At 40.9% G+C, this 24,734-nt stretch overlaps 2 protein-coding genes across 2 annotated transcripts; both read left to right on the forward strand.

The window, feature by feature from the left end:
* Window positions 1–1,373: 1,373 nt before the first annotated feature.
* copb2 (COPI coat complex subunit beta 2) lies at window positions 1,374–17,354 on the forward strand. Its single transcript, XM_062993851.1, has 20 exons — window positions 1,374–1,478; window positions 5,546–5,770; window positions 5,970–6,096; window positions 6,269–6,417; window positions 6,685–6,931; window positions 7,615–7,757; window positions 7,849–8,048; window positions 8,671–8,781; window positions 8,965–9,053; window positions 9,963–10,069; window positions 10,161–10,304; window positions 11,077–11,207; window positions 12,134–12,341; window positions 12,431–12,541; window positions 13,252–13,466; window positions 13,584–13,676; window positions 14,395–14,578; window positions 15,150–15,224; window positions 15,830–15,961; window positions 16,907–17,354. The coding sequence occupies exons 1-20, from the start codon at window positions 1,476–1,478 to the stop codon at window positions 17,000–17,002; spliced, it is 2,790 nt and encodes a 929-aa protein (XP_062849921.1). The 5' UTR covers window positions 1,374–1,475; the 3' UTR covers window positions 17,003–17,354.
* A 2,270-nt stretch (window positions 17,355–19,624) lies between these two features.
* si:ch211-119o8.6 (uncharacterized protein LOC556659 homolog) lies at window positions 19,625–23,634 on the forward strand. Its single transcript, XM_062992839.1, has 3 exons — window positions 19,625–19,792; window positions 19,884–19,903; window positions 22,134–23,634. Exons 1-3 carry the CDS (start codon window positions 19,625–19,627, stop codon window positions 23,632–23,634), a joined length of 1,689 nt encoding a protein of 562 aa, XP_062848909.1.
* The last annotated feature ends 1,100 nt before the right edge of the window (window positions 23,635–24,734 follow it).

Raw genomic sequence — 24,734 nt, forward strand, 5'->3', positions numbered from 1 at the left:
CAAGAAACCAGTCCATCACAAGGCAGACACACACACACAACATTTTTTCTCCAATCTTTAACTGGCCTGACTGCATGTCTTTGGACACAGAGAGACCATGCAACCCCACACTTAAAGGACCCTGAATGCAACCAGCAAGGATGTGAGCTCCAAAATTGTGTGCATTTCACAGTTTTTTCGAGTAGAGTAACAGAACACCATCGTGTTCTAGGGTTGAAAGCTCTTGTAAAAGAGAATTTTATTATACTCATAGCACTTGGCCTGGGGTTTGTTTGTTTGTTTATTAGGATTGTAACGTCATGTTTTACACTTTGGTTACATTCATGACAGAAACGTAGTTACTCATTACACAAGGTTTATCAGTTCACAACACAGTCGAACACAGTCCTGGACAATTTAGTGTCTCCAGTTCACCTCACTTGCATGTCTTTGGACTGTGGGAGGAAACCGGAGTTCCGGAGGAAACCCACGCGGACACGGGGAGAACATGGCCTGGGGTAAACTGATTAAATCCAGTACACATTCAACTGATAGAGACTTAATTTAAAGCAAAAATTAGCTCAACAAGTTTAGAGTTATAAATCTTTTTCTTTTGGGGGGCTGAATATTTTCCAGTCCAAATGTACGTATATGCAATGAAATGAGGTGAAATTTCATGCATACGAGCAAACGAGAGCTGTTGTGTTCCAAATACAATCCTACATACTAAATAGTGTTCTAAAATTACAGTTCAGCCAACAGCGAGGCTACTATTTCGAGCTCACTGTATAGGCAGTTGTGTGTTGAATGAGACACGTCCCACCAGATTGCCTGTTAGTTTATTTCACTAGGAAAAAGCGTCTTGTAAATGTAAACATATGTATAATATGTATAATTTGGATATAATTTGAATTTTCTATTCACACTTTTTAATCAGTACACCACCTACTTAATAAACGTCTATAAAATTATGTTTAGCTCATTCGAAATACTCAATGTACTGTGAACAACTTGAATTTAATAACGCGGTGTTAACCTTTTCACAGCTTAAATAACTACTTATTTGTTTACATTCTATTTAGTCACAGTTGTAAGTCAGTTTGAATTAAAAGCGTCTGGTAAATTACATTAATGTCAGCACAACCTTAAAATGGTGGATGTGTGTTTGCTGACTAGGACAGAGTTGCTTGTTTGGTTTAGTGTGCACATCACATGAATCATGTTGCATTTATATAATTAAAGTAATTACAATAATTAAAATAATGACTTTAGGGCTGGAAACAGTTTGAACTCGGTTGTAATTTGGCCCCTACAGACGCTACTAGTGAACAGTTACCCACAATCCTCAGCTGGTGTGCACGTCACCCCTTCAGACGCACACGTTTGAGGAAGTTCCACGTCAGATTTGACTGTTCGGAGGAAAAGTTGCAGTGAGCTGAGTGTAGCGGAGGATCAGCACTGCGGTTTAAACCCGGAGCCACATCAGCACAGCAGACATGGTGAGTACAGCCGCGTTATTAGTGCTTATATTCAGCTATAGAGTCGTGCTGAGGTGTGACATTAAGCGCCTATTCTTTAGCTTTGCATCGCTAGCTAGCATTAGTACAGTATTGCTACAAGAGGCCGAACGTTAGCCAGTTAGCATGAGCTTTTTTTTTTATCAGCTGCTAATAAATATTATTAAACAGGACTCGAGCTGTTTGTAGGATTTAATACATCATTTATTGCTGTGTCCTGGTTTGTGACTGACTCTTGTTAGTTCAGACTTTTCCGTCAGTAAACAAACCTGCTAGCTTTTGTTTTGGCTTCAGTTTGCTAACCGGTTGGACTCGATGCTTCATAATCAACCGATTTGAAAAGTCAATATGGAACAGTTGTCAGTGGGATCTTGTCTTAAATAGAAACAAACAATAATCAACAACTTGTATTTGTATGATCGCGGTATTCTGTACAATATTTACTCATATGCGTGTGTGATTTCATTTCTCATTGTGCTTCATCTTGTCTGACTTTATATGACACATATCTTCCAACTCGTATCTGTCATTTCTTCATTCTCTTGATTCTTTATTTAACTGGCAAAAGTACAAAGAAACGATTCCCAATGTCTTCTCTGACCAAATTGAATGTATTTTGTAAATATAAAAAAATAGAGATCTTTCTTCCCCACCCTTTTCCTACACTTGACTCTACATTTTATACTGCACACATATGTATATATGTATATATAGTATATACCGTGGTACCTTGAAACTCGAATTGAAACAATTGCTTCTGTGACTGGCGTTGAGTTTAAAAGTTGTTGAGTTTCAAGGTATTTCTTCCCATAAGGATGTTGGGGAAAGCTGTTAATGTATTCCATGGTCCCGTAGACTTGGATATAATTTAGGCATTTCTTAAATAATGGGGTTGTTTTTGACACTTATAAACTGAAAATAACACAAATATAAAATAAAAACACTGAAATAAAAAGCTGATTTTTACAATTTCTCAGAACCTCGAGCTGTAACACAAGTTTAAAAGTGAAACAGTGAGGAAGATACACATAAACACAGATACATGTGAACGCTTTCAGAGTGAATCTGACGGTTATTCCACACAAATGCAGATTCGTCTCATATGCGCACTTTGATGACGTATGACCGCACCTCTCAAAGTGAACACTGAACAAAGCGACTGTCAACAACTTGTATTTGTATGATCGTGGTATTTTGTACAATATTTACTCACATGCGTGTCGTTTTGCACAGTATGATTTCATTTCTCATTATGCTTCATCTTGTCCGATTTTATATGACACAACTGACCATATTATCACACAATTGTGTCAATATTGTGCTTCATCTTGTCTGACTTTATATGACGCATGGCCATATTATCTAACAATGTTTGATTTCAACTGTGTTGTAGAAATACAGTACAATCCTCACCATCTTCCAACTCGTATCTGTCATTTCTTCATTCTCTTGATTCTTTATTTAACTGGCTAAAGTACAAAGAAACGATTCCCAATGTCTTCTCTGACCAAGCATTTTTAAGACTGCTGTGTACTCAGAATATCTTTTAAACTTTCCATGCAACTCACATGAAACGTCCAATGTAAACAAAACAAGCAATGCTGTTAACATGGCAAATTCATCCAGGCCTTTACAAGCCATGTGAAAGATGCACGTTTATACTAGGTCAGTCTTTAGTAAATATTCAGCTTTTAACGTATATGAATATATGAGCATACTAAGCTGTTGCTTAGAAAAGAAGTATCGCTTTTAAGATTTGTGTTGTATTGGGGGGCAGTAATACATGGCAAAAGTGATTAACCTCTTAATATGGTGGTTGGCTACACAAATAGATGAATAGTTGACAGAATTAAACACGGTACACTTTATATCTACTCTGTTACTATATCTGTTACAAATCCTTTACAATAACAGATTGAAGTCCAGAGTTTGATTTCTAGAGTTATTTTGCATTCTTCGATGATTGTCTTAGATAGATAGATAGATAGATAGATAGATAGATAGATAGATAGATAGATAGTAGGCTGGGCGATATATCGAGATTTTATAAAATATCGATATATTTTCATACGCGATATAAGATAAGACAATATCGCATATATCGATATAGATGTTGCGTTCCAGTTAGATCCGACAGTTCGTCTTTCTCTTCTCCCAGTTTGTCTCTGCACATGTTTACCTGCCCCGCCCCTCTCCCTCACTGAACACAACTCACCCCTCCCCACCGCTTCACCAGTAATTCCTGCAGGCAGCGATAGCATGGAGACGGATAAAGACGTGACAGAAGCTATCGAAGAGGAGCTGCTTACTAAAAAGAAAAATAATGACTCTTTTTGGAATTATTTGGAGATGGTTCGAATTCAAAGTGTCAGATGAGCAGCAGAATAATGTATTCTGTAGAGAATGCCGAAAACAAGTCCAGACAAAAGGTTCCAGCTTTGTGTACCTTTGGTCATTCGTTTTCACTTCAAATCCCAAAGTTAAAAAACAAGAAAACGAGTCGTTATTCGTTTCAAAAACCAATACAAGCGCATGCACGTGCTGACATGCACGTATTTACTTCACATTAAGTGTTGAGAAAGTAATAATAACGTAACGGTGCGTCTCCTGTTGTTCTGACTCTTGTGTTTGTATATGTGATGTGCATATACTTGCTCTATCTGTAAAAACAAACATTATGGGGATTTCTGTACTGGATGTTGTACGTGGTTGTGTTAGTTTATACTGGACGATCGCCCGACGTCCGACACGTCATTTATTTATTTATCTTCTATTATAGTATTTCTTGTTGTCGGCCAATAAACAACCAAACATTATTAAATTGCATGAACTAACTCTGCAGTAAACAAGGAGCAAACAGCAATTAAACAACAAATAAAGCTGTTAAACATGAACGATTAGTTCTGCCTGTATTACAGAACTGAGTTCTATATGGTAAAAAAAAAAAATTAATGTAAATGTTATGGCGACATATACATAAAATAATGTACAGTATAAAGTCCAAACATGTGGGGGTGGGGTGGGGGGTTAACGAGGGGTTTACTTTAACGGGGTTTTACTTTTAATGTCACACAAGCTCAGCCGGAAACCGTGTCATTCCAACATCTTCCCTACACACTCGCTCCCTGCGCCCTATAGTACACTTAACATTCTTAAAGGGCCAGACAATATATTTGTAATTCACATTACACAACAGGAGATGCCTTAGAAAACAACTTTTTTTTTTCTTAGAATAGCTCTTTTTTTTATTTTTTTTTTTTAAGGAAAAATAATTCTTGTGTAAATCTCCCCCAGCATGAATATTAATAAAAGTGCCTGTAAAAAAATTGGAACATGTAGCTTTGTCTCAGAAGTGTCTTTTTGTTAATACCTTATGGGATAAAAAAATATCGAGATATATATCGTATATCGCAGTTCAGCAAAAAATATCGAGATATTATTTTTGATCCATATCGCCCAGCCCTAATAGATAGATAGATAGATAGATGTTACTGATATTCTCTGTTTTTTTTGCACAAACTTCTGGTAGATGCTAACTGCATTTTGTTGCCTTGTACCTGTACTGAGCAATGACAATGAAGTTGAATCTATCTATCTATCTATTACAATTCACACTAAACTGCAGAAACAACCTCTAAACCTTCTGCCTACTTACTCTAAACAAACCAGACTCATGAAGCAAACATAACTTGCACTGCACCTAAGACCTCTTAATTTGACTGATATGCTGTACAGAACGCTGGTAGTGTTGCTAGAACTCCATACTGCACCACTTAATCGTCACCCTGCATCAGAAGCTTTTGTGAAATCCGTTTCCTGTATTCATTTTAAATTTCAAATTCATCACTGTCTAAATGCCATTCTTATTACTGAGAAAACTTAAACTAATCCCATTTAAATATGGCTTAAGTAGCAGATTTGTAGTATTAATGTCATATCACATGGGGAATTATCATGAAGTTAATATTTATTGTGGGCAGTTTGTAATACTGACAGTATTAATAATCTGCCCAGAAATCTGTAACATTGCAATTTCTGTTTTTCTGTAGCCTCTCAGGCTGGACATCAAGCGCAAGCTCACGGCCCGGTCCGACCGTGTCAAGAGCGTGGACCTCCACCCCACGGAGCCATGGATGCTGGCCAGTCTTTATAATGGCAGTGTGTGTGTCTGGAACCACGAAACACAGACCTTGGTGAAAACGTTTGAAGTTTGTGACCTTCCTGTGAGGGCTGCGAAGTTTGTTGCCAGAAAGAACTGGGTCATAACTGGAGCTGTAAGTACTGGTTAACTACCTGTTAGTCTAACAGATGATGTGTTTGTTGTGGTTTGTTACTTCTCTTGAACCTATTTTTAACTGACGAGTGCAAAGAAAAGATTTTATGCCTTCACTCAAGTCAACCAAGGTGGTAAAACGTGAGGATTTCTTGTACCTGGTTGTGAATTGTAAAATATTTTCCATCCCCTCTCCACAGGACGACATGCAGATTCGCGCTTTCAACTATAATACATTAGAGCGGGTGCACATGTTCGAAGCCCACTCGGATTACATCCGCTGCATTGCTGTTCACCCCACTCAGCCCTACATCCTCACCAGCAGTGGTCAGTAGCATCTTGTTTTGTTCTTGAACTGTTTTGTTCTTGTGTTTTTATGGACCAGATCAATCCTTACCCAAGCCTGTGTGTGTGTGTGTGTGTGTGTGTGTGTGTGTGTGTGTGTGTGTGTGTGTGTGTGTGTGTGTGTGTGTGTGTGTGTATGTGTGTTTGTGTTCAGATGACATGCTCATTAAGCTGTGGGATTGGGAGAAGAAGTGGTCGTGTAGTCAGGTGTTTGAGGGCCACACACACTACGTTATGCAGATTGTCATCAATCCCAAAGACAACAACCAGTTTGCGAGTGCATCGCTGGACAGAACCATCAAGGTAATTATTGGCCGCTGGTGGTCAGTATTTCTTAAAGATGCATTTGAAATAAAGATTTTGAGTGGAAAAAAGTATTTTTTTTATTTTCTGTATGTTTTTAAATACATAAAGTTTAATCAATTGAACCACCAGCGCTACTCTATAGCAAAAAAACGGGAGTGGGTTAGTGTTATCTAATCCCCTAGTTATTCTGTAGCTGTGTTAAGCTTTCGCTAACATAAGGAAGAAGAATTCAGCTTCCTAAATGTATTTATGTGAATCTCTTAGGTGTGGCAGCTGGGTTCCTCATCTCCCAATTTTACCTTGGAGGGTCACGAGAAAGGCGTGAACTGCATCGATTACTACAGCGGAGGCGATAAGCCCTATCTCATATCTGGAGCTGATGACAGACTTGTGAAAATCTGGGATTACCAGAATAAGACGTGCGTGCAGACGCTGGAAGGCCATGCACAGAACGTGTCGTGCGTTAGCTTCCACCCTGAGCTGCCCATCATCGTCACAGGATCTGAGGATGGTAAGTTTTTGTTTGCAAACAGTGCAGTAATGTGTTAATAAATATGCAGGATGGTACATCGTGTGCTACGAAAATTTGCTCGCAGAACTGTAACGGTATTTACATCAAGTAGACTGTATGAATGCAGTGTGGAACATTATAATTAGCAATATAGAGACATGGCTGCCTATAAAGAATGTGCTTATATAAAAGACAGGCTCGATGGGTAGAAGGTCAGCCCAAAAAAAGTTTGTCCAGCAAAGTGCTGGTGAGGATGCTGGTGATGGAGGAAGATTTCAATCCTTATTTTTTGTCTTATTGGAGTGTTAAGGGTAGCACAGGAAAAAAATATTACTGTAAGGCCAGCTGCAATCTCTAACTAAGAATTGTAGACTAGAGAATACCATTAAGACAGTCTTCAAATTTACGTGAACACGCTGTAACGTAAAGCCTCCACGAGGGGGCGTTCTTGTAAAGTTTATTTCGTGTTTGTTGATTTCATTATTGCTATTTTTCTCTGCGACCCATTTTTGGCAGTGCTGGGGTTTGATCCAGTGACCTTTTGGTTACTAGTCCACAACAGCACAGCGTTTACGTCAGCGAGAGTCACTGTTGCTGTCCGACCTTCTTTCTGTTGCCTGTTAAGTACCTGGTTTGGTCTGTAGCACCTTCAATAATTTGATGTTTTTTCCTCTATTGTTTAGGCACAGTGCGCATCTGGCATTCCAGTACCTACCGACTAGAAAGCACACTGAACTACGGCATGGAGCGGGTCTGGTGTGTGTGCGGCCTGCGTGGTTCTAACAACGTGGCACTCGGTTACGACGAGGGCAGCATCATTATAAAGGTAATAAACGATGTGGAGTGTGAAAACCAAAACACATTGATCATGTTGTGAAATTCAATTAAATGATGTGATCTGTGCGCTCTTTCCTAAGCTCGGCCGTGAGGAGCCAGCCATGTCTATGGACACCAACGGGAAGATCATCTGGGCCAAGCACTCAGAGGTACAGCAGGCCAACCTGAAGGCCATGGGCGAAGCCGAGATTAAGGATGGAGAGAGGCTGCCGTTGGCCGTCAAAGACATGGGCAGCTGTGAGATCTACCCTCAGACTATTCAGCACAACCCCAATGGAAGGTTTGTTAATAATAATGTTTAACAATGTTAAAAATGCTCCTGGTCACCTGGTTTCGTCTTGTTGAAAGGTAACAGCGCTACCCACTGCACCACCATGCCGCCCCACAATCTGTACCATTGAATTAATAGTCTAAGTCAGGGTTTACAATCTGCTCTACAATCTGGTCCCACTGTGGTTTACAAGAGGTAACATAAAGCCTCCACAAGTGGGCATTTGCTCGTTTTGTTTAATTATTATTATTTATCTCTGCAACCCATTTTTTTGGCTTGCAACCCTCTAAATTGCTGGATGTGTAATTTTGACTTTAAAGTGTTTTCTTGGACAAAGACTTGTGTCCCAGTGAATTGGTCACAGACATACAAACTTTTTGGGCCCAATTTTACATTTATGTTCATGGCACTTAGCAGATTTAGCAGACTGAATACAGTTCGAGCACTTTTAGATTAGGGGCTCAACAGTGTCAACTTGACTTTGGTTGGGCTTGAACCGGCAACCTTCTCAATACTAGTCCAGCAATCTAACCACTGAGCCACCACTGATAGTTGTGTAAGTTTTATAATACATATCCCATCTGTTTGTGATTCCTTGCTTTTAATGTTGTCCTTGATTTTCCATGTTTAGGTTTGTGGTGGTCTGTGGAGATGGAGAATACATCATCTACACAGCTATGGCTCTGAGGAACAAAAGCTTTGGCTCTGCTCAGGAGTTTGTGTGGGCCCATGACTCTTCTGAGTAAGTGTCTTATTCTCTCCCATAACACAAAGCTTGTATAACGTGGCTTACTAATAACATTGTTAACTGGTGTCTCTGTTTCATGTGTAATGAAACTTTCACAATAAAAAGCTTTTAATTAGTAAATCTGAAGTACATTCAGGTCGGACTGATGGTGATTTTGTTCTGTGTGCTGGTGTGCAGGTATGCGATCAGAGAAAGCAACAGCGTGGTTAAAATCTTCAAGAACTTCAAGGAGAAAAAGTCATTCAAACCAGACTTTGGAGCTGAGGGTATTTTTTTTTTTTTACTAAATAAACATATACTGAGAAACCTCAATTTAATGGACTGAAAGGGGGGAGCACTCCGAAAAAGAGAGCTTTTTTTTCCAAGGGTGCGAAAATATATGAAAACACAGCAGTAAGGTGTACAAAAATGCTGAACATGCACATGTGATAAACAGTACAATGAACAACGTAAATAGATATGTAAATATGTCATCTAAAACCTGTAAATACATATTAAATTTTACTGTGGCTGAGTGGGTAGCACTGTCACCTCACAACAAGAAGGTCCTGGATTCGATCCCCAGGTGGGGCGGTCCGAGTCCTTTCTGTGTGGAGTTTGCATGTTCTCCCCATGTCCAGGAGCTCCGGTTTCCTCCCACAGTCCTAAGACATGCAAGTGAGGGGAATTGAAGATAAAAAATTGTCCATGACTGTGTTTGACATTAAACTTGTGAACTGATGAATCTTGTGTAACAAGTAACTACCGTTTCTGACATGAATGTAACCAAAAGTGTGTAAGACATGACGTTAAAATCCTAATAAATACAAAATAATACATTAATAAATAATCAGCAATACCTAAATGCACCTCTTTCGCTTACCACTTTGTCTTTCGAAGCCATAACTAAGCACTAATTATGAAGCATAAAACACAGAGACGAGAAAAAAGGTGAAAACAAAGCGAGCCTCCCAGCAAAACAAAGTTGATCACTCATGTAAACAGAGGGACGTGTGCCAGCTAGTGGACAATTACTGAACTACTGGTCTCTGTACTATTCTCCCGGGAATTTTAAACAACGGTTTTTCAGATTTTGTACTTTAAATTGATGTTCCGCTGTATTCACTCGTTTAACTACATATTTATTAATATGGGGCTGAAGTACTTATACAGACTGGTATTTATTCCCCTCTCAGGTATTTACGGTGGTTTCCTGCTGGGTGTCAGGTCTGTAAACGGTTTGGCTTTCTACGACTGGGAGAACACAGAGCTGATTCGCCGTATCGAGATTCAGCCCAAACATGTAAGCTGCTTCACTGGATCATTTCTGGTTTTCTCCTCACTGTCCTTCTGAACACGAGTGCTGAGATTTCGGTCTAATCTGTATTTTTTAGATCTTCTGGTCAGACTCTGGTGAGCTGGTGTGCATCGCCACTGAGGAGTCCTTCTTCATCTTGCGCTACCTGGCCGACAAAGTCGCCGCATCACAGGAGTCAAATGAAGGGGTCACTGAAGACGGAATTGAAGATGCTTTTGAGGTGATTGTTGGATCATAGGCATGAATAAAATCATGTGTTTTTATACCGTCAAGTATTTACATTTGAGTTATTAGATATAAAGTAGGTTTTATGAATTACTTGCTAATATACAGTGTATAAGCAAAAGTATGTGGACACTCCTCTTAATTATAGAATTTGGGGTGGCATGTTGAGTAGCACTGTCGCCTCACAGCAAGAAGGTCCTAGGTTCGATTCCCAGGTGGAGCTCTCCAGGTCCTTTCTGTGTGGAGTTTGCATGTTCTCCCCGTGTCCGCGTGGGTTTCCTCCGGGAGCTCCGGTTTCCACCCACAGTCCAAAGACGTTCAAGTGAGGTGAATTGGAGATACTAAATTGTCCATGACTGCGTTTGACATTAAACTTGAGCTGATGAACTGGTGTAACCAGTAACTACCTGTGCTGTCATGAATGTAACCAAAGTGTGTAAAACATGTCATTAAAATCCTAATAAATAAGTAAATAACCTCACTGAACACCTTTGGGATGAATTGGGAAGGCGAATGTGAGTCAGATCTTCTTGCATAACACAAGTTCCTGGCACAAATGTCCACAGACACCAAAAGCTTATCGAACGTTATCTGCAGCAAAGGAGTAGCCAACTGCATACTAATGTCCATGGTTTTATAATAAGATGTCCAACAAGCTCACGGTCAGGTGTCCACATTCTTTTGACCAAGTGTAGTCCAGGATTTGTGTTTATCGATTATCAATAAATTGCTGAATACTTACAAACTGATTACATGGATGTGTGCAGGTCCAGGGTGAGATCCAGGAGATTGTAAAGACAGGTCTGTGGGTGGGAGACTGTTTCATCTACACCAGCTCCGTCAACAGGCTGAACTACTTTGTTGGTGGCGAGATCGTCACGATCGCTCATCTTGACCGGTACAGCATTTTTATATTTTCACTTCACTGTCTGAAAACCTAGTGATCTCTCTACACAGAGATTCTACACATTTTAGGTCATACTACGCTCCTGAGAAAAGGGAATGTCTAAATTCTTAGATTCCTTAAAATGCTCCTACTGTGGTGCCTCCGATGAGAGAGTGTCCGATGCTTCTTCAGCGGTGAAGGCAATCCCAGCATTCAGAGCGGCCCAACTATTCTCACAATAAATTACAATAACGGCGGACGGATGTGGAGCAACCAACTGAGTTTTTTTCAAATGTAAATAGATTCTTATTGAGTTTTGATTTGTTTAAAGGTGCATCAGTGTGGTTTATTTGTAAATTCGGGCTCTTGAGGGACAGTTTAACCATTTTCAATACATGGAGGGAGATGTTAGCTGGCATGTTAGTGGGTTGTGTCGCCTCAGATCATTGGTTTGAATGGCCTGAGGCTAACTGTGTAAGCGAAGCTGTGGTGACGTAGTGCGTCTAAATAATCAGCCTTATGGGTTTGATGTCTTAATAAAAACTTCTCTATTTAGGCAGCTCACTAGGTAGGCAGCAAGGCGGCTCACTAGGTTTTTGGACAGACCCATCTGTTGCCGTGATTTTTGCATCAATTTGTTGTAATTTGACCTTATTACTTTTATTTGTTTCACTTTTGGATTGGTCATAATGCCCATTAGATTTTTGCCCATAATCTTTACTAGATTTGATGTCTAGTGCACAACATGCTGAGTTAGGAAGTTTCCAAATGTTTTTAAGTGCTCGCAACTCAATGAACCTCAAATTGTGCCCAGTTGACTTAGGGAACTGGAAACGACTAAATTGGGACAAAAAGAAAAGCAAATGTGAACTTGGTGAACTAAATACTTGTTTATTTAAACCTGAAGAAGTGAATAAATAAATCCCTGATCTCCTCAGGACCATGTACCTGCTGGGCTACATTCCTAAGGACGACCGCCTGTACCTAGGAGACAAGGAGCTCAACATCGTCAGCTACTCACTGCTGGTGTCTGTGTTGGAGTACCAGACGGCCGTCATGCGGCGTGACTTTGCCATGGCCGACAAAGTTCTCCCCACCATCCCGAAAGAGCAGAGGACCAGGGTGGCCCACTTCCTGGAGAAACAGGTTTGATCTCCTGAATGAACATGTTCAGGTTTCTTTATTCCTCACATTGGTTTTGTTTTTTTATTGTTGGTCATGTTCTGTGTTCACAGGGCTTTAAACAGCAAGCGCTGGCTGTGTCCACCGACCCAGAGCACAGGTTTGAACTTGCTCTGCAACTAGGGGAACTGAAGATCGGTTACCAGCTAGCTGTTGAAGCAGAGGTAACATTTACATGATGATAATGATGAGGTGAATGATGATAAAATGAGACACCTAGACATCGAACTTTAGAGGGCAGATTGCTTTACAGTAATCCCTCCTCGATCGCGGGGGTTGCGTTCCAGAACCCCCCGCAAAAGGTGAAAATTCGCGAAGTAAAGCTGAGGCGACATAACCTGCTAGCATACCAGTTAACCTCTCCCTCGTGTACCGAAAACTTAATTTGATACCCAAAATTGCAAATAAATAACACTTGTATACCTTTAACAATTACAAATGAATAATAATTACTTGCATTTGAAAATACCTCCGCTTGCTGCTCCACTGTGGTCCGAAATCTTTTGTGAGAAAAGTTGTGCCGCACTGAATGCTGGGATTGCCTTCATGGCTAAGAAAGCACACGGAGCTCCTCGTTATTCAGTCAGAATATTCATCACAATAAGGCATCTCAGTAGGAGCATTTTGAAACATCTATGAATTTAGACAGCCTTCTTCTCTGGAGCACGTAGGAAGACGTTAATTGCTGTCTATATAAATCACTCACTAGATTTTGAGACCGACCCGGAGAAGCTACAAACCCACCTGCATCACTGCATTATTCAGAAGCTGAACCCAAATCAAAATCACACCATGGAGCAGCTGCCTGCATATAAATCAATCATTTGTCAGTGCTGAGTCTTATCTGAGTCACGTTTTGATTCCTCCTGTTTAGTCAGAGCAGAAGTGGAAGCAGCTGGCAGAACTGGCCATCAGTAAGTGCCAGTTTAGCTTGGCGCAGGAGTGCCTCCATCATGCCCAGGACTATGGTGGCCTGCTGCTATTGGCCACGGCCTCTGGCAACGGCGCCATGGTGAGCAAACTGGCCGAGGGCGCCGAACGTGATGGCAAGAACAACGTGGCCTTCATGACGTACTTTTTACAGGGAAAGTGAGTATACTGGGATTAATCGGCCTTTAATTACTGTTTTTTTTTTTTTTTAGATACCCTAAAGGATTTTTTAAAAATATTTCTTAATGTTTCAATAATGTTGTTTTCAACATTTAGGTTGGACCAATGTCTGGAGCTTCTGATTCGGACCAATCGCCTACCTGAAGCTGCCTTCCTGGCTCGGACATACCTGCCCAGCCAAGTGTCCAGGTACGTCCATCACCCACTCACCCACCCACACACACACTTACAGTAAGTGGTCAGGTCTTGATAAAATGTCCAAGAGTTGAGGCCTGAGCTCCAATTACCGTCTTTGGTGTGATCCCATTGAGACCGCTTGGATTAACTTCGTTAGCACAGTTGGTCTGTCTCAGAATCTAGTGAGCTGCCCACTGCCAACCTAGACATTGAATTTTAGAGGGCAGATTGCTTCAATGGCTGTCTCTGCCCACTGCCACAGTTTTAGCTTACTAAGCTAAAACAGTTAGCCTCAGACCATCCAAACCAATGGGCTGAAGCAACACAACCTGCTAGCATACCAGCTAACATTGCCCTTGTGTACCGTGGGTTAACTTTGTTAGCACAGTTCATGCACACCTTCAGGAAAAACAGGCAATGTTAAACTGACCCTAGCATGGCCCTACTATTGGATCTGTTAGCTCTTTATTCCAGGTAGGCTGTGTGTCATGTTTTGCAGTAAGAACAATTAAATTAATGCATTTTTAATTCATTCATCTGATCTGTGCAAATATTTATTTACCAGCGTGTTATAATACTGCTGTGATGTGGGGGGTTTTAGTTGTGCAGTGATAATTATTCCCCTTGGTTGTACCATGCGGATTACTGTAACATTAACCTTGTTTGTGTGTGTGTGTGTGTGTGTGTGTGTGTGTGTGTATATGTGTGTGTGTGTGTGTGTGTTGAACAGGGTGGTGAAGCTGTGGAGAGAGAGCTTATCGAAGGTGAACCAGAAGGCAGCGGAGTCTCTGGCGGATCCCACCGAATACGAGAACCTGTTCCCGGGTCTGAAGGAGGCTTTCGTGGCTGAGCAGTATCTGCGCGAGACCTGTCTAGGCAAGACTAGAGCTGCCACTGACTACCCGCTGGTCACGGTAAGTTGTTTTAACTGCCTTTTAGTTGTATCTTTTCCAAACGGCTGAGCAGAATCTTAGGGTATTAAAAACAAGTCCACTTTCAAAATACCAAAACATTTGGTATGATGCCAGCTGTGTTTTTACGTTTGGCTACTGAAAAGTAAACTATATAGATATGTGGCTCTTGGGTGGCACAGAGATACTGCTGGGATCCAGCGTTCGAATCCACAAGTTTTGTTTTTGTTTAATAGGATTCTGAGCGAGCAGGAACCCGAAATTCATTAAAAAGCACCCATTTATGGACGAAAAGAAACATTGGACCATTTTGAAGTGGCCTCAGAGAGTTTTGGAGGGCGTAGTTAATAAATCCAATATGCAAATGTGCCTCAGAACCTTTTTCAAGTTACTGAAAAATTACTAGAACTTAAAGCTCTAGAACATTTGGTTCCTGTTTGGGTCGTTTTCTTGAAGCAGTAGGAACACCCTATAGAGTATTGTCATCAATTTATATTATTCACCCTGTTGTGTGGTAAATGTTTATACTCATTCCAGACCTGACTGCTGACTGTGTTGTTCTGTGTCTGTTTAGCCCAATGAGGAACGCAACATTTTGGAGGAAGCCAGTGGTTATGAGCCCAAAGGCGTTCTTCCCACCCCTGCACAGGTATGTGTTCACACAATCGGCTCAGTCTGGTACAACATATCATACATTTAGCTATTAGTTTAAAAGGCACAGCCGAATCGGACATAACTTTTTAACACACTCTCACTTAGGAGGAGATGAAGCTCCAATATGTGACACTTGCCAAGTACCCATCTCTATTCGGTATATTCCAAGTATTAAATTATTAAACCAATAAACTAACAATCAATAATAGGCGCAGCCATTATGAAATATCAAGCGTTTGAATAATTCGTTCTTCGATTCAGGAATCATTTTGGCACTGATTCCAGCCACCTAATGGACCAAAAGTCCGGCTGAAATGAGCTCAGAAGAACTTTCAGCAGCGTTTCTGCATAGAAGTGGTTGAATTTTTTATGCAGTAGTGGACTGTGTTAAGCGACAAGGGTTTTCCTAAGTAGTCCCAACTGTCGTATGGACACTATATAGCCAAAAGAATGTTCACATAATTTGCAAACCATTGCAAATTATGTGAAGTTTACCTTGTATATCGTGCTCTTCTAAAACACGACTGCCTTTTTCTTTTGTTACCTGTTTAAAAATTGGAATATTTTTCCAAAATAAGCAGATAAAATTTTTGTTTACAGCACGCTGCTGATTCTGAGAAGGCAGAAGTATCAGACTCCGTCGTGAATGTGGTTTCAGCGCCTGTAGCTGCTCCGGTTGCTTCACAGCAGGTACTGGAACCAGTAGAAGAAGCTGAACACTCAAGTGAAAAGGTACAGTCCACTCACAACTGCTTAGTTAAAGTATATATTCAATTAAGTGTTTTACTAGAGAAGTAAATCTTTGTAGGGATGCCATAAGTTTTAGAGGGTATTGTTAGTTCAGAGTTGGATGGTTACCACAATGATGCCTATCTAACCACAAGTAAGGAATTTTTGAATGCCCACAACCAAAATTTTGCTTTGAGCCAGGAGCACAGGCTCTATTCACTTAACATCTTATGAACTTTCAACTATACAGTTGCAGAACTAGAGTCCAAAAGCCAAGAAGGAAGTATTGAGCATAAGGCTGCATTCATTTGTGCTGGCTGGGTCTTTGTTTCCACCTTCTGTACTCTGTAACAGAGTGTAGGTGCTGGACTGGCCTGCCTGCAGTCCAGATTTGTTTTTGAATAAAAGGTGGGGAGTTGAATTTACCTGTATAACTATTACATTAACATTTAGCAGACTCTTTTATTCAAAGCGACTTACAGTACTGTGACTGTATACTTTCTAAGCAATTGAGGGTTAAGGGCCTTGCTGAAGAGCCCAACAGTGGCAATCTGGCAGTGGTGAGGCGTGAACCACTGACCTTGTGATTACTAGTCCTATTACCATAACCGCTTAACTAAGTTATGACTGAATTCAGGGTTAAGTGCCTTGCTTAGGGGCCCAACAGTGGCACTAGTTCAGTAACTTTACCACTAAGCTACCACTGTCCCTACTACTAGAATTGGTGTTCTAATTAAGGTCCAGTACTGAAATTATTACAGAATACTACCGAAGTAAAAGTGATGTAACACAGTGGTAAATACAGTATGCCCCTGTGCCAACTTTATTTGGAACGTGTCGCTCTCCCAAGTTTTTGGAACTGGAATCACATGTGACAGCACATCAGATAAGACAAAAGATGTGCACCTATCGTTTCTTGCCTGACTGATACATTTACTGTGTTTATAGACTCTGGAGGAACTCGAGGATGATCTGGACAACCTGGAGTTGGACGACATCGACACCACAGACGTCAACCTGGACGACGACTTCTTAGACGACTGAGCACTAAACACAGCCGTGTTGAGTTTTATTTAAGAGACCAAGCCCTTTTGTATTCCTCCTTGTGTCATTAGTCATGCTCGTCAGCCCAAACTCAAGACCTGTGAGACAGATGAATAATGAATCGGGACTGGGCCACGTACAGCAGGCTTCCTGGAGCTGCGGTGTATTGAGAAGAAGAAATATTTGTCTTGTCAAATTAGAATTTTCTACTTCATGCTGAACCTTCAACTGTTCTTTTTTTTTTCTTTTCTTTGTGTCTTGTTTGCCAGAACGTCAAAATATATATTAGACATGTCTGACTATGTGAACATAATACAGTTAATCATAATAAATATCAATTTCAACATCTCGATTAGTAAATGTTTAGTTTCATGTTTTTTTTCTTGTATACAATTAACAATAAGTTAAAGAAATTTCTTAATAATACAAGACTAATGCACATATATAATGTAATAGTTTTTCAAGACCATGATTCTCACTTTTAGCTGGTGTAGGTGCTGCCATCATATGCTGCATCTTTGATTGTGCTGCATATTTGATTGTGTGTAGAAAGCTCGGGTCATTGGGTACCTGGTCATATAACGGAGGCTTGTACTCCTCTACGATCCCTGCAACCGATCACCAAATGACAACTTATTGATCACACACTATCTCAAACATCGATTAGAACTATAGGAGTAGGAACTGACCGTTGCTATAGGTGCGCCTTGCAATCTCCCACAGCACGAGGCCAAACGCCCAGATGTCCACTCTCTTATAGGCGTCGAAGCAGTCCGTCTGAATGGTCTCGTCTAGCACTTTGGGTGCCATGTAGCACTTGGTGCCCACTTTGGGGTTGTTACCCACGTCCAGCTGGTTGTCCGCTTGAGTGTGAGTGACTAAATAATAATGAAGGGAAAATGTTTGTGTCATACTGGTGGTTAGTTGTAACAGCCTGTGTAGAGCTGGGCAGATTTAACCAGACCATCAGCATGTTAAACTTCCTGTTGTATTTAGTAATTGTAAGGTCAGGTGCTGATATTGACGGAGAAAGCCTGGCTTGCAACTGATGATTCAATTCATTCTGAGGTCAGTGCGCTGAGCAGGCCATAAGTTCCTCTTCAAACTCATTTTAAACTATATCAAACTTTCCAAAGTTGTTTGGTTTACCTAAATAATCAGATGAATTTCAACAACAAAAGGCGAGACAGATGTTTCTGTGCTCCATTCAGCTCGAACTCCGAAGCAATATTTTCTAATGTAAACACTGATGATGGATGGTTATTCAGTGGCTGGCTGGCACATTGCGTAATGGTACTTGTCTCTTTATCAATAAGACCTTATCAGAAATATATACACCACAATTTATGGCCATAATGTGGACACCTGACCCTGAACTTGTTGGATGACCCATTTTTAAACCATGGGTATTAATATGGCCATCCTGCACGATGATTTAGGATGTGTCAAAAATTAAAGAACATGCTTCACAAATTTCACATGTTATTTTCTCAGTTTGTTTTTGCTTATTCTCATACTGGTATTTGAAAACAGCAATTTCCAGTCTGGCCAAGTGATGGTGCTGCAGTTTCCAGTTAGCATCAAACCCAACACCATAAAGTTCCAGAGAGAGAAAAGCTGACTTGGGTTGCCACTTGAAACTAATTACTTGTTTGAAGAGAAACACTTTAATCCTACTTTCATTTATAGATTCTGTTGTTTAAATCAATATTGATAAACATGGCTCTTGTTCCCAGGACAGTTTCTGTAGACAAACACATGTGCCCACACTGTGGTGACTGTTCAAACAATCCTGTGGAATTAAGGTGCTGCCACAAACTGTGCAAACACTGCATACAAACCTACTGGGAGACAACACGCTGCCTTAAATGTCCTGTTTGTTTAAAAGAACCCTTGTGTGCAGTGTCTTTACAAAACATTGCCTCTCTGAAGAAAGAAACCCTCATGATGGGGAACACTGAAGGTGCAAAGGTGAGTACAGATGTTCTGATTTACATGAGTAAACGTTGTTAGATCTTTGATAATGACATAAATCCCTTGATAATAATTTTAATGACAAACCCAAAAAGAGCCTATTTACTACAATGAACCAATACAACTACCTAGGTGGGTTAATTCTGATGATTTTTATTAGCATTTCAAGCAATTTCTACACATATTTGAACGTTTTACAATATAAAAAAGGTCCTGGGTTCGATCCCCAGGTGGGGCGGTCCGGGTCCTTACTGTGTGAAGTTTGCATGTTCTCTCCATGTCTGTGTGGGTTTACTCCGGGTGCTCCGGTTTCCTCCCACAGGCCTAAGACATGCAAGTGAGGTGAATTGGAGATACAAATTGTCCATGACTGTGTTGGATATAACCTTGTGAACTGATGAATGTTGTGTAATGAGTAACTACGTTCCTGTCATGAATGTAACCAAAAGTGTAAAACATCTAATTAAAAGCCTAATAAACAAACAAACAATATAAAAAATCTTTTAAAATAATATAATGTGCCTAGGTCTAGGCTCAATATCCCTAATGTCAATAAGATGTGAACAGGAAAATTTGACTATAAATTGTTTGTCCAGTCAGTCACATTATTTCACTAACTTTGACTAATCTTTCTACACACAATCAAAGATGCAGCATATGATGGCAGCACCTAAACCAGCTAAAAGTGAGAATCATGGTCTTGAAAAACTAATGGGTTTAAAAAATGAACCAGTAGAGCTGAACATTTCTGCCCATTTCAGCCTAGAAGAAACCAACACATGTGTACTGAAAGCAGAGGAAATCACTATTTTCAAGGTAACGTTTATCAGTACCTAAATATTCTCACAAATACATGTTTTCTGTTATGAGATCTTATTGTAATATAAAGGTGTGTTCTGTACTTTAGAAGCAGCCCAGAGGAAGCAGGTACGTCTGTTCATTATTGTGCATGATTTTAACATTTTCTGTCTAAAACTGCAAAAAAGAAGCTTTATAATCAGACATACAGTGGTGCTTGAAAGTTTGTGAACCCTTTAGAATTTTCTAATTTCTGCATAAATATGACCTAAAACATCATCAGTTTCAGAACCCAGTTAAACAAATGAGACAAAAATATTGTACTTGGTCATTTATTTATTGAGGAAAATGATCCAATATTACATATTTGTGAGTGTCAAAAGTATGTGAACCTCTAGGATTCGCAGTTAATTTGAAGGTGAAATTAGAGTCAGGTGTTTTCACCTGATTATGGGATGACAATCAAGTGTGAGTGGGCACCCTGTTTTATTTAAAGAACAGGGATCTATCAAAGTCTGCTCTTCACAACACATGTTTGTGGAAGTGTATCATGGCACGAACAAAGGAGAATTCCCGAGGACCTCAGAAAAAGAGTTGTTGATGCTCATCAGGCTGGGAAAGGTTACAAAACCATCTCTAAAGAGTTTGGACTCCACCAATCCACAGTCGGACAGATTGTGTACAAATGGAGGAAATTCAACACCATTGTTACCCTGCCCAGGAGTGGTCGACCAACAAAGATCACTCCAAGAGCAAGGCGTGTAATAGTCGGCGAGGTCACAAAGGACCCCAGGGTAACTTCTAAGCAACTGAAGGCCTCTCTCACATTGGCTAATGTTAATGTTCATGAGTCCACCATCAGGAGAACACTGAACAACAATGGTGTGCATGGCAGGGTTGCAAGGAGAAAGCCACTGCTCTCCAAAAAGAACATTGCTGCTCGTCTGCACTTTGTTACAGATCACGTGGACAAGCCAGAATTCTATTGGAAGAATGTTTTGTGGACGGATGAGACCAAAATAGAACATTTTGGTTTAAATGAAAAGTGTTATGTTTGGAGAAAGGAAAACACTGCATTCCAGCATAAGAACCCTATCCCATCTGTGAAACATGGTGGTGGTAGTATCATGGTTTGGGCCTGTTTTGCTGCATCTGGGCCAAGATGGCTTGCCATCATTGATGGAACAATGAATTCTGAATTATATCAGAGAATTCTTAAGGAAAATGTCAGGACATCTGTCCATGAACTGAATCTCAAGAGAAGGTGGGTCATCCAACATCCCAGAGTTGAAGCTGTTCTGTACGGAGGAATGGGCTAAAATTCCTCCAAGCCGGTGTGCAGGACTGATCAACAGTTACTGGAAATGTTTAGTTGCAGTTATTGCTGCAAAGGGGGGTCACACCAGATACTGAAAGCAAAGGTTCACATACTTTTGCCACTCACAAATATGTAATATTGGCTCATTTTCCTCAGTAAATAAATGACCAAGTAAAATATTTTTGCCTCATTTGTTTAACTGGGTTCTCTTTATCTAATTTTAGGACTTGTGTGAAAATCTGATGATGTTTTAGGTCATATTTATGCAGAAATATAGAAAATTCTAAAGGGTTCACAAACTTTCAAGCACCACTGTAAATGAAATATTGTATAAAACTCTTTAAAATTCTGTTTTTAATGTCTGGTAATATTTTAAGAATTCTACTTATTGGTGTACATTTTGGTATTTCTAATTATAAACTGTAATTAAGGGTTCATTTTCTTCAACCATGTGGAAAAGTTAGTTCATCTGTAGTTATTCAGGTGAATGACCACAAGCCAAAATGATTGGATTTAAAACAAAAAGGTGAGATGGTTGATGTTTCTGTGCTCCATTTAGCTACTACCAGGGGTGATATTTTCTATTGTAAACACTGTGTGGATACACCAATGGATGGGTATTCAGTGGCTGGCTGGCACATTGCATAGAGGTAGTGGTAGTTTTAATCAATAAGACATTTTTATGGCCAAAATGTTGACACTCTGCCTTTAAATTGTTGGACAACTCGTTTTAAAAACCATGGGCATTAATACGGCCATCCTACTCTTCCAGGAGGGATTTTGGGATGTGGAAATTAATGGCAACTTAGTTAAAAAAAGCATTTGTGAGCTCTGGCACTGATCCATTTCATCCACAAGGTATTTAATGGTGTTAGGACATACTACACCCTGTCTTTATTGACCTTATTGATTTTTGCTAAAACAAGATGGTGTGACTGAAAGACCTGAACCCAGTAGTTATGCAGGCTGTACATTGTATTTCTTTAGATGGAATAGCAGTTAACTAGAATTGTTGAACCCTGGTATTTGACACCTTTCTAGAATATCTGATGAAGAGCAACTGGCGCTTTCAACTGAACGTAAATCTTCTGTTGATCTCCCGTCCACGGACACGAACCCGATGAGTTCAAGAGGCCAAATGGCTTCAAATATTCCAGTGAATTTAAAGTCCAATCTGTGTTCTGAGTGCGGCAAGAGCTTTAAAAGCAAATCAGCCCTGACAGACCATCAGAAATCCCACTCTATCCAGCGGCCGTATTCGTGCCCTACCTGTGGGAAGAAGTACGCTAGCAAGAATGAGCTCAACCTACACCAACGTCTGCACACTGATGAAAAGCTCTTCCATTGTGCCTACTGCAAAAAGAAATTTACAAGAAAAAGTGGCCTGAAGTGCCATGAGAGGAGCCACATGGGAGAAAAGCCTTTTTCCTGTTCTCAGTGCGGGAAGAGCTTCGGTCGGAGAAACACACTGAAAGTGCATCTACAGCGGCATGCAGGGATAAAACCGCACCACTGTGGCCACTGCGGAAAGTCCTTCATCACCTCAGCATCTATGAGGATACACAGAGCGACTCACACAGGTGAAAAACCTTTTCCTTGCCCTCAGTGTGGCAAAGGATTCGCTCAGAAGAGACAGCTGAGCGTTCACTTGCTCAACCACACCGGACAGAAACCTCATACCTGCTCGGTGTGTGAAAAGAGTTTTGTGTACAAGCAGAGCTTCACGATTCACATGCTGTCCCATCAGGACAAGCGTCCATTCAAATGTCCAGACTGTCAGAGTAGCTTCAGGAGAGCAGGCCACCTTGAGTCGCATCTGAAGGTCCATTCGGGCGACAAGCCACACAAATGCGGGCACTGCGGCAAAGCTTTCAAGCACCCCAACTCTCTGAAGCATCACGAGCGCACTCACACCGGTGAGAAGCCCTACGGCTGCGAACTTTGTGAGAAGCGCTTCATATCGTCCGGCGAGCTGCGCGTTCATCGCAGAGTCCACTCCGACAAAAAAGACTACAAGTGTTCAGAATGCGGGAAGAGTTTTCGATACAAGCCCTCCCTGAAGGTCCACCAGAGGACCCACTCTCAGGAGAGGCCGTACCACTGTCGTGAGTGTGGTAAATCCTTCGCCGCCTGCTCACACCTCCGCTGCCATGAAGAAGTGCACAGAAACGAGCGGCGCCACCGCTGCACCGTGTGTGGACAGGGTTTTAACAACTCCACCACTTTAAGGTCCCACCAGATGACCCATTCCAACAGGACCCAGTTCCCCTGTAGTGTATGCGGGAAGGTTTTCACCCGGAACGACACCTTTAAAAAGCACCAACAGATCCATACAGGCGCCAAAGTCTACAAGTGCCCGGAGTGTGGAAAGAGCCTGAGTTCGTCCAGTAATTTACAGCGGCACGTACAGAGTCACACAGCGAAGACGATGTACCACTGTGGTGAGTGTGAGAAAAGCTTCAGCAGTCAGGCGTACCTACGGAAGCACCAGCGGTCATCACATACAGCTGAGACACCGTACGCTTGTACATCCGGACAGTGAGGAAAATGACCACAGGTGCCAGAAGTACAAGAAGCTGTTCAGTTCTTTATTTAATACTAAAAAGAAGCACAATTTAAGTTTGCGGCAAAGTCTAAAGACACCTAAATATATTTTTGATTGTCTTTTCATGTTAATGTATCGTCAGTTTCATTATTGTGTGTTTTTTTTTTTGCAGTGGTGTTTTCATTCCACTTGATGGTAACGTGATGAGTGAAATAAATGTAAGATAGTTACATCGTCTTCTAGATGTCTTGGATATTTCTATAGAATAAAATGGCTTTATTTGTCATATATACATACACTGATCAGCCATAACATTATAACCACCTCCTTGTTTCTACACTCACTGTCCATTTTATCAGCTTCACTTACCATATAGAAGCACTTTGTAGTACAATTACTGACTCAGTCCATTTGTTTCTCTGCATGGTTTGTTAGCCCCCTTTCACCCTGTTCTTCAATGGTCAGGACCCCCCCAGGACCACCACAGAGCAGGTATTATTTAGGTGGTGGATGATTCTCAGCACTGCAGTGACACTGACATGGTGGTGGTGTGTTAGTGTGTGTTGTGCTGGTATGAGTGGATCAGACAGCAGCGCTGCTGGAATTTTTAAATACCGTGTCCACTCACTGTCCACTCTATTAGACACTCCTACCTAGTTGGTCCACCTTGTAGATGTAAAGTCAGAGACGATCGCTAATCTATTGCTGCTAATTGAGTTGGTCATCTTCCAGACCATCACAGGACGCTGCCCACAGGGCGCTGTTGGCTGGATATTTTTGGTTGGTGGACTATTCTCAGTCCAGCTGTGACAGTGAGGTGTTCCTTCAGTGCTGCTGTGTCTGATTCACTCATACCAGCACAACACACACTAACACACCACCACCATGTCAGTGTCACTGCAGTGCTGAGAATGATCCACCACCTAAATAATACCTGCTCTGTGGTGGTCCTGTGGTGGTCCTGACCATTGAAGAACAGGATGAAAGCAGGCTAAAAAAAAGCATGTAGAGAAACAGATGGACTACAGTCAGTAATTGTAGAACTACAAAGTGCTCCTATATGGTAAGTGGAGCTGATAAAATGGACAGTGAGTGTA

Source organism: Trichomycterus rosablanca, chromosome 4 (assembly GCF_030014385.1).
Source record: "Trichomycterus rosablanca isolate fTriRos1 chromosome 4, fTriRos1.hap1, whole genome shotgun sequence".
In the NCBI taxonomy this organism is placed as follows: Eukaryota; Metazoa; Chordata; class Actinopteri; order Siluriformes; family Trichomycteridae; genus Trichomycterus; species Trichomycterus rosablanca.

Bases quoted from the DNA above. Each gene is read 5' to 3' on its own strand.
- copb2 (XM_062993851.1), top strand. The intron at 6,932-7,614 runs GTAAGTTTTTGT...TCTATTGTTTAG, and splicing joins CGTCACAGGATCTGAGGATG to GCACAGTGCGCATCTGGCAT. The intron at 11,208-12,133 runs GTACAGCATTTT...TGATCTCCTCAG, and splicing joins ACGATCGCTCATCTTGACCG to GACCATGTACCTGCTGGGCT.
- si:ch211-119o8.6 (XM_062992839.1), top strand. From the start codon at position 19,625: ATGCAGCATATGATGGCAGCACCTAAACCAGCTAAAAGTGAGAATCAT. The intron at 19,793-19,883 runs GTAACGTTTATC...TCTGTACTTTAG, and splicing joins AGGAAATCACTATTTTCAAG to AAGCAGCCCAGAGGAAGCAG. The intron at 19,904-22,133 runs GTACGTCTGTTC...ACACCTTTCTAG, and splicing joins AAGCAGCCCAGAGGAAGCAG to AATATCTGATGAAGAGCAAC.